Source organism: Mobula hypostoma, chromosome 23, assembly GCF_963921235.1.
Source record: "Mobula hypostoma chromosome 23, sMobHyp1.1, whole genome shotgun sequence".
NCBI lineage: Eukaryota > Metazoa > Chordata > Chondrichthyes > Myliobatiformes > Myliobatidae > Mobula > Mobula hypostoma.
The window spans coordinates 20,410,207-20,424,036 of NC_086119.1; the positions used below are offsets into that span (position 1 = coordinate 20,410,207).

Below are 13,830 nucleotides of genomic sequence, written 5' to 3' on the forward strand. Positions count from 1 at the left end.
AAATCTGATTGACTTAATATTCAAATCCGTTTATAAAGTTACAAGAGGAGTCACACTCTGGTTCAATGTTCCTGGTGCCTGTTTATTTGCAAGTTGCTCATTTTCTGCTGACTCTCCAGTAATGAAAATATTCAAATCAGTGAACATGTTCATGGTGATGGAAATAAGGAGGTTGAATAAGATGGATGGCCTAATAGAAAGAGGGGCAAACTAGCACAATCAGTACAAGATTTCTTGCCTTCTGTAATTTTTGTTAAAGCTGAAGGTTATCTGACCCAATTCTTCAGAATTAACATTAATTATGAGGAATATCTGAAAGTCCATGTACCACAGCAATCTACTTCTTCGCCAGAAACTTCTGTTTAACCACTCAGCTCTGAGTTTGCATGAAAATGTCAGCAAAGGTAGCTATTTGACTTCTTTAGGATATCTGCACAAATATTAATCCAAATGATGCAATTCACTGATAATTGCTAACTGAACTTTGTCTTTACAAGCCCTGGTGGCCAAAGTTCCCCAGTGCTTAGAGAGAAATCTACTAATGAAGCATAGTTCGACAATTGGAGGGAAATGGATGTGAGGGACAGAGGCAAGTGTTGTGAAGTTGAATTAAAGATTTTAAATTGAGTGTTCTTAAATGATATTTAAAATTGTTTTAGATTATTTACCTACCTTTTAGAATTTTTAAAGACTAAAAGTTGAAGAGTTTATGCATTTCTGAAACATTCATTTGTGGTTTAACTGGCTAACAGAGGGATTTTTTTAAAAAAAACCTTTGTGGACTCATTCTCTTCTTGGCCCCACAACCAATGTTATCCAAACAGATTTTTGCTGCTAAAGCGCCATGCTGGCTTTCTTTACAACTTGTCACTATCCAATTGCCAAAGCCCTCACTTTATTTGCAAGTAAACACAGTAAGAACTGTAAAGTCTGCCCCATTATATAATTACTATTAAAACAAAACAAAAATACAAGTTATTTCAGAGTGTAAATGGATACTATACAAATATTGCAATAAATCTTTCAACTAAAATTTAAAATTATCAACAAAATTCTTGGCAAACATACAAGCTTATAAACAAAAGTCATGCTTAAAAATGTATTTCAAAGACAGTGACTGGAATTATCAGTTTATTATTTTCAAGTGGTAGATATGATAAATAAACTGATGACCAAAATACGGGTATATACATCAAACTGCTTTATAGCTCACTTTAAGCTCTTCACAATATGGTGGAAATAGTAGGGCAATAGCATTAAAATAAAAAAACTTCGTTTGGCACATACTCAAAAGATCCAGTGAGCTGGCAGTTTCCATTTAGCATTACTGTTTCTTCCAGCACACTGAAAACTACCAACATCCCTGTTGAAAATACAAGTAACTGCCCAATACTTAATGGATATTAACTGCTTATTAATGCTGTCAGGTTTACTGCCTTACAGAAAATACAGGACAGTCCTTTAAGACCAAGTACACCACCTGGCATTTGTGTACCTGGTGATATTCTTTGTAGTAAACAGGAGGTGATAATAAGTTCCTGCAATTAGATTCTCGCTGACATGAGTGCGGGGAGGATTTTAACACATTTCCAATTTTAATGTAATTATTGAAGCAATAGCTATTAAACAAATAATTAATCAACAACACAAATCGTTCATACGTTGATCATCTGCCCAGAATTAGTGTATTACCTAAAACTGAGACAAGTTCATCCTTGACACCAACTTTCTTCAACCAGAAGTGGGGAAAATAGATTACATGCCCTTCATAGTTGTCAATGCTGGTGCTGCCCTAAGGATCATTTCTGTGGATTGGGTTTCCAGAATTTCCTTCTCAATTTAAGTCAACTGCAGGACACACCCAGGTTTTAAGTTTCAAGCTGCAAGACCAATTACTAATCAAGATATTCTAACTGGTTGCATCACTGTATGGTATGGAAGGGCCATAGGATCAGAAAAAACTTGCAGAACGTTGCAAACTCAGCCAGCTCCATCATGGATACTAGCCTCCTCAGCATCTCTGATATCCTCAAAAGGTAATGCCTCAAATGCATCCATCATCAAGGACGCCCATCACCAAGGTCATGCTCTCTTCTTATTACTACCATTAAGGAGGTGGTACAGGAACCTGAAGACACACATCCAATGTTTTATTAACAGCTTCCCCTCCAACATCAGATTTCTGAATGGGCAATGTACTAACCCATGAACACTGGCTCACTATTTTTGCAATCTTTCTGCACTACTTATTAAAAAATATAAACTGTATATACTTTTGTCATTTACAGTATTTTTTAAGCATTGCAATGTACTGCTGCCATAAAACAAATTTCATGACATATGTCAGCAATATTAAACCTGATTCCGACATGCTGTGTTGGAAAATTGGCAGCAAGGCAAAACAAGTTAACAACAGTACAGAGCCAATATTCCAGTGACTAACAGGCTACAGAAACACTTACTTTTACGCTTGATGGCAAAGCTTTAAAGGCAAAAGAAAATTTCCCTCATTAACTTTACCTGTGGTGAAGATTTAAGATTTGTGTACTTGTTTTGGAATGGCCTGGCTTCTAGAATGGATTTAATTAAGAAAGTAGCTAAAGTTTCCTACTAATACTCTGACATAACCCAGGAGCTTAAGCTGTCAAGCCATTAAGCCATTAATTTTCTTGCATTGTGAAAAGCTATAGTTTAAAAAGAGAACAATTTTCCAAAATGATGTGACAGCACAGACTTTGGTTAGAGTAAAGCATGTTCATAACGGTAAGGAAGGTTGAGAAAACAATAAAGCTAAACTTTATTGTCTGTGTAATATCTTCTTCAGCTTCATATTAAGCACAGCACATCAAGATCAAACACTGCAGAAGTTGTAAAGCAAAATGGACCAAATACCATCAAAGGGAATATTTCCTCAGGCTTACACTCACAACACGCTGGAGGAACTCAGCAGGTCGGGCAGCATCCGTGGAAACGATCAGTCAACGTCTGGCTCGAAATGTTGACCGATCATTTCCACGGATGCTGCCCGACCTGCTGAGTTCCCCCAGTGTGTTGTGAGTGCTGCTTTGACCCCAGCATCTGCAGGGTAGTTTGTGTTTCCCAAGGCTTAACAGCATGCAGCAGTGATAAATTTAAAAAGCTCACCTGTAATTAGCTGACATATCCATATGGAAGAACAAAACCCTAAACAGATGGCATTAGCAAATACAGGGGCAGGGACTGTGCACACTATTAGAGAAGAATAGATTTGGGGGCAGGCAGCAGGAGCAAACAGGAAGGTGATACTCTAGTAAGTATTTGAGTAGATCACAGGAATTAAAGAAACAAAGCCGTCTTCTGATGGTATGAACACCAATTTCTCTAATTTGGGTAATTTTATCTTCTCTCCCTCTCCTTTTTCCATTCCCCATTTTCACTCCCCTTTTACCCCTTCTCACCTCCCTCTGGTGCCCCTCCTCCTTCCCTTTTCACGGTGGTCTACTCTTCACTCCTATCGGATACCTTCTTCAGCCCTGTACCTTTTCCACCAATCACCCCAGTATCTCACTTCATTCCCCTCTCCTCCAACCACCTAAATTACTGTGTAAAGGTCTTAAGCACTTACACAGCTGGGTGCCTAAGACTTTTGCACAGAACTATGTTTGTCAATGTGGAGCAGAGAATGAGTTTGCAAATCTGGCAGGAGCAAAGGATGTTGGGAATGGCGAGGGTGGATCACCGCGGGAGGAGTGTGAGACAGGTGGCAGAGGAGGAGTGCCGGGGGCAGAGGGTGGCCTGGCTGCAGACACACCCAGCCCTGAGACATCAGGCAAGGTCATTTAATTCCAAACAATTGGTTTATTGATCATTACAGAATGCCTCTCTGGTGCTTCCTGCTCCCTCACCTTTCTCTTACCCTTTTCCCAACCGTGATGCCCCTCTCCCTGCCCCCTTCCCACTCTCAATAAAGACCCACATCAGAATTAGGCTCATCATCACTCACATGTCATAAAATTTGTTTTTATTTGCAGCAGTACAGTACTTTTCCCTTCGCCTGGTCTCACCTAACACCTGCCAGCTTGTACTTGTTCCTCTCCCACACCTTCTGATTCTGGCTTCTTCCCCCTTCCTTTCAAGTTCAGATAAAGGGACCTGGCCTGAAACTGTTTATTCCTCTTCATAAATGCTACCTGACCTGCTGAGTTCCTCCAGCATTTTGTCTAACCTGCTGAATCTCTTCTGTTAATAATAATTAAATGCTTGCAATGCTTATAAACCAAGCATTATTTGTTCATGCTCAAGGGGCTTGGTGTAGTCTTTCTTCTCTTCAACTGAAGTGTGGCTTTTATTTTCAAATCCAGCACATATTGGGACACTTTACCTTGACTGATTATGGACCAATTAGCATTAAGGTGCAAATGTATTGTCCAAAGTAGGCATGAGAACTAGAAAGGTAGGTTGTATGAATACAAGACATACAGCAACCTGTTCTGGAGATTAACTCTGATACAAAACAAGGGTGGGGCATTGTAATTATAGGAAGCAGCCCAGCAGGAGCAGTTGGATAAAATATGAAGCCAAATCATATTTAATGTAGACAAGTTACATACATAGGATGGAGAACCAACACACATATATCCACTCAAAGGAGATTGAAATAGACCTCTGCTCCAAAACAAAGTCTTATTAGCTTTTATGCCATATGTCTAATTGATGAAGACAAGAATCAATTACATCAACCTGACATACACAGGAAATATTTACTTTTGAAATCATTCTTTTTATCGAGATGGCAAATGATCTCAACTCATTAAAGGTGACAACTTGCCCTTCAATACATCCGGAAACAATGAGATCAAACAGGTTCTTTTGAGAGCATAAATTTACCATTTATTGGGCATTAAATTTTTTTGACGCATTTACTCTTAAAATAATTAAAATACAACCTTTCTGCTACTAGATTCCTAATTAATATTCACTTACCTGCAGCTGAAGTCTGCGCAGTTCCTCACTTAGGTTGTTATTTACTTTCATTAGTTGTTGAACCTTAGCCTCAGATGCAGCCAAAGCTTTCTTCACCTCCAAATACTCCTGCAGTGTTATTGGACCATCTGACAAGTCAGATGAATCCATGCTCTAGAGGTGACAAGGAAATGTTTCTTTTTGTAGAACAGCATGAACAATTGTTTTACCCAAGTCATGAACCAAAGTACCAAATCCAAAACTGCAGTTGTCATTTGCATCATGTTAACAGTGATCGAAAGAAAGACCACATGTTCATAACACTTACACCTGTTCTCATTTTCATCTTTCTTTCCTGTCTTCCTTTAGGTCAATGGAAGCAGAATTCCCTCCCCATATTCATCCATCAAGTCCATGAAGGATTTCTTTATAGGTGACTAAACACTAAAGAACAGCCATGTTTCATGGGCACAAATTCTTGAACCAACAAATTAAGGGTGATACTGGGGTTGGAAGTCAGCCCTTCCTGTAATGAAATAGCAAGTATGGCCTAGAGTTAATGACTTGCGATTTGTTTGTAGAATAAAGGCCACTATTTGAGAAGAAAGATAGCAGAATAGAATTGTTGGGGTAGGTGATAAAAGGTAGCATAAAAGATGCTTAACAAAAAGGGAATGAAGTACAAATGGCCTGAAAGTGTTATTATGATGTTCAGCCGTAGGTTACTAAAGAGGTTTATTTCCCCTCTGACATTTGGAGAGGATTGTTGTGACAATTCCTCTTCCATATTAAACTCTTCACTGAATGTTGTGAAGGTTTAGTCATTAAAAACTAAGTATTAAAAACTAAGATCAAAATACATTTTATGGATATTACATACATTGAGGAATATTGAGTTAGATTAAAAAAAATGGAGGTTGAAGGTCATTCATGATCTCATTGGCACAGCAGGCAAGAGGGGCAAATGGCATACTTTTTGACTCCTATTTTCTGAGTAAACTCACGTCTTGTTCAGTGAAGTGTTGAAAGAATAAGTTGATTTTTATCACAGCTCAATATTTCAAGCACCATGAAAATGATTTCCCCCCATGTTCAAAGTCAATATCACCATCAGTGAAGCTTGATACAGTCACTTTGAGATAAAATTGTTTCTTCCAAATTTCCTCTTCACTCATGAAGAGGAAGGAAATTTGGAAGAAGTAACTTTATGTCAGTGAATTGCACCAAGGAATCTCAGTAGGTCAAAGTGTACTTGCATGCTGAGAAATAATACAAAAGTGAATAAATAAATAGTAAAGTTAAACTCATGTCATATAGGGCATTGATGAGAGCACCTATGATATATTATTTTCATTTTGGTCCCTTTTAAGGACAGGTGTTATGGGTTAGAAACAGTTCGGAGATTTATTAGATGAATACCTGGAATGAGCTTGTCATTTGTAAGAAGATTGGACTGTACTGTACTGTACTGTTAAAGCTTAATAGAACAAGGGGGAGTGCAAATGAGAAGTAGAAGATCCTGAAAAATCGTGACAGGGTGCAAGTGGGAAGAATGCCACATGCGGTTTCTTTAAAAAAAAATCTTTATCATAAATGATTGGACAAGGCAAAACATTTTTTTCTGAAGACTGCCACTGCTAGATTCGCCTCCCCAAAGGGCAGAGCAGCAAGGTGAAAAGTTAACCATGTAGACAGTATTGCAGAGTTTAAGGTCACAATCAGGTCAGTAATATCTTTAAATGGTAGAGAAGACTTCAGGAGGCAAGAGGGCTACTCATACTCCCAATTATTACATTTATATGCAAATAGGTCAAATTTTTAAACTAATTTCTATTGATCAGGATTGATAATACAATCTTCAAAACATTATTATTTGGACACGATCAAGTAAACTTGATGAAATTACCTTAAGCTTTAAATAGCAACACTTGCTCATACATTATGCTTATGACATAACCAGCCAGCTCTCCAATACCTCCCAAAAAGGATTTTCAATATTAGATGATTAAGGTACTTATCTTGATCACACATTTGTAAATTAAAAACCTCCCCGTTACTCTTTTATTGTTGTTAAGCATGGATCAAAAATGAGAAGAATGAGTAACAGTGCATATTGGAACTCTCAAAAGCTGCATAAATAAGATCACGTGGATTAGAGATAAACTCTCACTTTCAAGCCAATCAGAATCATAAGAGAATTGGGGATAATCTCAATTTAGTTCAATATCATTGAAAACCTAAAAAGCATCTAAACAGAATAATCTAAAAGCTATTGTTATTTTTATTCATAATGGGAAAATGTCAATATGCATATCTGCAAAAGTCAAAATGTAATGAAATTATCTAGGCCCTTGATCATTTGTAGCACATGTAACTAGCACCAAAAAACTTAAATGGCCCATTTACAAAATGTTTGCAAACAGAGTATAGGGCAGCAAAATCTGTTTTCCTTCTGTTTCTTAATTGCTAACTTCAATCTTGGTTTCACACAGATAACAAAAGTAACACCTTAAAAAAATGTTGGGATAAAACCTAAACTACCTTCTGTGACTAACAAGCTCAATGCTACTTCTTGACACAGAAAAAAACTGTGTCACAATACATATGTACTCTATTTTGGGATCAATTAAAAAATCTTCAGTTCCTGTCATAACACATTTATATTTCTGATCTACTATATTTGGACTGGAGCACAGAAAAGACGGTGAACAGGCTGGCAGTGCTGAAAACAGCAACCCTTCAGGCTGACAAGAAGGGTTGAAGGACAACAGGAATGAAACTGGATATACAACCCATGCTAATAGCTTTTATGTTAAATCAGGATAATTATTTCAATGTATCTGTTAGTTAACTAACATTTAGAAATCTGAGGCAAATTAACTCAAGAGAAATTAAAACATTGCCAGTGCTGAATCTGTTTACTGGTACTTGCCTTCATCCACTACTCAAAGAGCAGCAATTTAAAAACTAGACAGCGGAACTTGACTGCTGTCACTGAGCTCTAAAAATTAACTATTAGCTATATTATGATAGAAACACAGTAAATCTGTATTTGACCCGAATGGAACCATTGAGAATTACTTTAGATACCCTGACTCAAAAGGTTTGAGGCAATGAATTGTATATGGTGACATGTGTACTTTGATAATAAATTTACTTTGAACTTGATCAGCTGTCCTATTTTCCCAACAACCAAACTAAATTTGTTTCAAGATCACACAGCAACATTAAACAAAATGGCTTTAGTGAGGTAATGTACACTAGAAAGGTATAAATTTACAGATTCCCTCAGACATGACCTTCTCTCAATGTTCATGTAGGAAGAGGAGATATTGAAAGACCTGTTACTTTATCCCTCTCATTTGTCCAACAATCCCTTTGACCCGCTACCATCAGGCAGGAGGTACTGTAGCATTAAGAAAGAACTGTTAGGATAGGAAACAGCTTCTGTCCCACTGAACTCCCTGCCAGCCAAGTCTCATCACATATGAAATGTTAGTAGCAATATTTTGATTTACTTTTTAAACTTGTGTCGTAAATGCACCTTGTTATTTGTTAATATATTTCTAGTGACATTACTTTGTGCTGTGTGTGAGTTTGTATGTACTGTGTTGTGCACTTCAGTCCGGAAGAACGTTGTTTTGTTTGGCAGTACAAATGTGTACAGTAGAATAAAAATAAATGGAACTTGAACTTAAAACAGCTTCATGAGCAAAGATATCCAATGCTTATCCTACTGGAAAAACCCAAATATGGAAAGCCACTTAAAAAAGAACTGTTAAAAATGTTACAATTGCTCCCAAATAAAACAAAAAAAAAATAAAAAGCTATTGTTTTGATGGAAAATCAAAGTCCTAATTCCAGATTTTCACTGCTCACCTTAGCTCTGTTGTTTCTGGACGAGGATGCGTTTCGGTGCAATTCAGCGTCTGTGTCCTCATCCGAAGCTACACTATCATAATCATGCTGATCATCTCCAAAATCACTGTCAGGACGGTCATTCTGGTTCCGCAGAAGATAATCTACAGTTTCTAAATAAAAGAGGGTTAGCTTGATATTACAACTATATTTTGCTAATGGAGAAAAACAATAGCCACCTACAGAAGCACGAAAAGATGGCAACATTCTACCATAAGTACTGAGCTAACACAACCCAGGAGGAGAATGGGAAAATCCATTAAGTATTTCCATTCCAGTCTTGCTCTTTGAAGCAACCCATTTACACACAGATTGAATGATATGCCAGTATACCATGTCTGGCACATTGCCTTGGTGTGTTTTAGTTATAGTGTGCAAGGTACTGATAGTTGCTTGCAGGTGTTTGAACAAATTAAGATGAAACATCTTAACAGGAGAAAAAGTCTGGCAGAACTTACAAGTTGTATTTAAACCCCTTTTTGGCCAGGGGAAAAAAATATTTTCCACACAAAGAAAACAGATAATGTTTATTTGTAGAACTAACTGAACAGTATGCAAAAAAGTGTTAGAAAAATCTACATAATATTTAAATTATTAACACCATTAAAAGTTGGCAAAAAGAACCAAGAATCAATGATATTGGATCAAGACCAATAAACTGGTTTTCACAGGCACCCACAGGTTTTTGATTCATAATCTTGCCATTCCATTCTTCTCAAAACCGTTTTTATTTCAATTTTCATGCTAAAAAATTGAAGGCAGGCCAATATTTTAGACCATAAGACAAAGGAGCAGAAGTCGGCCATTCGGCCCATCGAGTCTGCTCCGCCATTTTATCATGAGCTGATCCATTCTCCCATTTAGTCCCACTCCCCCGCCTCCTCGCCATAACCTTTGATACCCTGGCTACTCAGATACCTAACTATCTCTGCCTTAAATACACCCAATGACTTGGCCTCCACTGCCGCCCGTGGCAACAAATTCCATAGATTCACCACCCTCTGGCTAAAAAAATTTCTTCGCATCTCTGTTCTGAATGGGCGCCCTTCAATCCTTAAGTCATGCCCTCTCATACTAGACTCCCCCATCATGAGAAACAACTCTGCCACATCCACTCTGTCCATGCCTTTCAACATTCGAAATGTTTCTATGAGGTCTCCCCTCATTCTTCTAAACTCCAAGGAATACAGTCCAAGAGCGGACAAACGTTGCTCATATGTTAACCCTTTCATTCCCAGAACCATTCTAGTGAATCTTCTCTGTACCCTCTCCAACGTTAGCACATCCTTTCTTAAATAAGGAGACCAAAACTGCCCACAGTACTCCAAGTGAGGTCTCACCAGCGCCTTATAGAGCCTCAACATCACATCCCTGCTCCTATACTCTATTCCTCTAGAAATGAATGCCAACATTGCATTCGCCTTCTTCACCACCAACTCAACCTGGAGGTTAACCTTAAGGGTATCCTGCACGAGGACTCCTAAGTCCCATTGCATGTCAGAACTTTGAATTCTCTCCCCACTTAAATAATAGTCCGCCTGTTTATTTCTTCTGCCAAAGTACAGAACCATACACTTTCCAACATTTTGCAGTGGTCTGGAGGAAGAGATACTTTTAGTACAACTTTCTTCCCTCAGCATTTAAGAAATCTTCAAAAGCACATTTCTCCATTTTATTTAAGTACATTATTAGGACACACTCTATTTTCAGGGTCCAACTTTATCCTTAAGTGACCCCAGTGATGGACTGCCTTTCTGAACTCTGACAGTTCCTAAGCTGGTGGTGCATCAAAGTTATATTAGGTGGAGTACTGAGGATTTAAATCCAGCAAAATTGAAAGAACAACGTTACTAGAAATGAACAGTGGTCCTGTGGGCTATGCAAGTAAACTTAAGGCAATGATTTAGAAACAGCTTTTTCACCTCCACCATCAGATTTCTGAATGGTCTGTGAACCAATGAACACTACCTGCTATTCCTTTTTTATGTACAAGTTACCTTAGTATTAACTTTTATGTCCTTGCACTGCCACAAAACAACAAAATGTCAGTGCTAAAAAACCTGTTACTGACTGAGCTGGTGATGGAGGGCTGAATATTACACTAATTAGTGGATGTACGGCATTATACTTTATAGTCGTCAAACAGTTGATACTAGATTGTACAATCATCACAGCGATATTTGATTCTGTGCTTCCCACTCCCTGGATTACAAATCGATAGTAAATATTAAAAATTTAAATTATAAATCATAAATAGAAAATAGAAAATTGGAAAGTAAGGTAGTGCGCAAAAAAAACCGGGAGGCAGGTCCGGATATTTGGCGGGTACGGCCCAGATCCGGTCAGGATCCGTTCAGCAGTCTTATCACAGTTGGAAAGAAGCTGTTCCCAAATCTGGCCGTACGAGCCAGATTTGGGAACAGCTATATTAAGCATATTATAGTAGCCTGAAGGACTTGAAATGCTCTCCAATTATCTCAATAGATGCAGCAGAATACTGGAATATCAACACTCACTTGATTTGTGAAATGTGCAGAAGCTTTTGAGGGCTTGAGATAAAATCTTTAGATTTGATTGTTAACCCTCCACCGCTAGCTTTTGGTGACATTAATATATGCAATTCATAAGACATCTTGCAACACCTAATCATCTTCCGTTCGAATTATTTCAAAACCCTATTTCCCAACCATGGTGTTTACTAAAAGTAAAAGCAACAATGTCACAGATATACTCCCTTCCAAGCTGCACCATCTTCTTGATTAGATGTTACCACTGGTCATGCACTGTCACTGGACTCAAATCATGGAATGCTCTGAAGTAGAGAATCATTGAAAACCTAGGCTCTATTTGTCCATGCTTAGCAAGGTTCTGTTTAATGGTTACCTCCTACCACCCTGCTCAACACTCCTTAAAGATACTGAAGGTGGAGCTTTTTTCCCCAACTGGGGATGATGGAATATAGAGAATAACAGCAGTCATGGCAGCAAGCTGAGTATTACAAGCAGCCTTAATTAACTTCAGCTTTACCAGAGGCAGCTGGAGTGGAGCAGGAAGGTGACAGTTATACACGCGTTTCATGTTTAAGGTGGTGGTGGTGGTTAGCGTTGTGAGATATCCAGAGAACTTTCCACTGTAGACATCACATTCCACTGCTTTATGGCAGAGAGCGGAATCAACAGGGTGTTTATATATGTTCCTATATACAGTTTATATCTAATTTAAAGCTGAACTTTCAATGGTTCATTCATTTTGAGTAGGAGACAAAAACTATGAGGACTGGACTAGAATTTCAAAATAACAAAATAAATTATTTGGTATTAATTTACAGAATCACTGAGAACTCGGCTCATAAAGGTAAAATACTTTAATTATTAAACCGTTACTTCTACTAGATTAGGATGTAGGGAAAATGCTGTAATGACCACTAGGGGGTTCCTGGGTTGCTCATCAACTATTCTGCTTATGTTCCCTACGTCACCCATAATTGATATACAAGAGATTGGAAACAATTGTAATCGATAATAATAGGGTCTTACTGTGCCATAATGCATTAATATATCTGAATTAATTTTAAACATTCCACTGTAGGCAATAAAATCAATGCTTATATAAATATTTCAAAATACTTGAACTGCAGCAAAAATACCAAGCTACATAATTGAAACTACTTAAAAGCTACTTACCCGTCGGACTACCTAGCGTCTTTCCATGCTGCCTCCTCTTTGCATCGCTAAGAATGTCAATAATCAGGGTTGCAAACTCCCGGGCATTAAACCTAGCAAGCTTTTGTCGTCCCTAGAAAGAATAATGTTGAAAGTTATGAATTTAGTCAATAATTAACTGCGAGGTTAATCTCATGGAAGCTTTCTTCCGAGCGAATGTTTTTTCTTGTCCCTTGTCTGGCCGCAGTCTGCTGACCCACTTTCAAATAGTTTTTAAACCACACAGTCAAAGGAGCCAATGATCACAGGGTTCACTTGAACTCAGCGAGGGAAGTATGCAAGGCGTGCCAACAACTGAGCCAATCAAAAGCCACTGAACTTTGGGTTTTCAAAGTAGGAAAGAAATATTAAAAATTGGACAGAGACCACCGAGCATGCCAAGGAATAAACTGCTCATTGTTAAAAATAGATCAGACTTTCCCTCATTTACAGTATAAGCATAAACAGGGATGCAGTCTGAAAATGAGTGTGCAGACCCACTCTAATCCTTTACAGGTTTTGCAGACCTGCTGCTTTTCATTACGTTATTTCAGATCAAACAGCAATGAGGCTGTTTTTCTCCTTGCAACATTTAAAAGAATGACCTCAGTTTTAAAACATTTTTACAGATAAAAATCATTCTAATGCTGTGGAACTTAGTACAATGAGGTACACAAAAGCTTGTAAATAAATGCAGAATCTGGTAGGAAATTTGTTTAAAAGATTAAGCACGCACATGCACACATGCAAGTAAGTAGGCGAGTGGGAGTACCAGCCCCACGAAATGTGTTTATGACTGACAAACCTTAGAGCTGGAGGGGATAATATTCCAGTGCTATCATTTTACTGCAGCTATCAAGCTCTGACAAGGGACAGTGCTTAGCTGGCAATTCCAGCTTCTGTTGCCAGCTCATCTCACATGGCTTTCAATAACTAGGAGCTGCAAACAAGCTTCAACACATCATCTAAGCAAGCTAAAGTCCACTATCAAAGGTACAGATGGAAGGACCATTGAAAGCATTTAGAACCGTTTATTAAGGGCCAGGGATCAATATAATTTTTGAGTAATATTTACACAGTGCAATAAAATTCTGGGTTCACAATTTTCAATCTTGTCTATGTGGGAGTTGATGGCTATTCATATCTGAAGTTACATGACCACTTTCTGGTAATAAGCAGCTGAAACAACTAGTTTAGCAACAGCATGTTTAAGTGAAATCTCTGATGTACAAAAATCCTTCTCTATTCTATCTTGAGGCACAAGAAGAAA

The 13,830-nt window shown here is 38.0% G+C and overlaps 1 protein-coding gene across 10 annotated transcripts in view; it reads right to left on the reverse strand.

The window, feature by feature from the left end:
* Positions 1-13,830, reverse strand: part of git1 (G protein-coupled receptor kinase interacting ArfGAP 1) — a 233,902-nt gene that overhangs the window by 21,320 nt on the left and 198,752 nt on the right. For all 10 annotated transcript variants that reach the window (XM_063031299.1, XM_063031294.1, XM_063031292.1 and 7 more), the window contains 3 exons: positions 12,543-12,654; positions 8,821-8,972; positions 4,963-5,115 (listed from right to left, as the gene is read on the reverse strand). In XM_063031299.1, the coding sequence (XP_062887369.1) occupies positions 4,963-5,115; positions 8,821-8,972; positions 12,543-12,654 (417 nt within the window). The remainder of the gene's footprint in view (positions 1-4,962; positions 5,116-8,820; positions 8,973-12,542; positions 12,655-13,830) is intronic.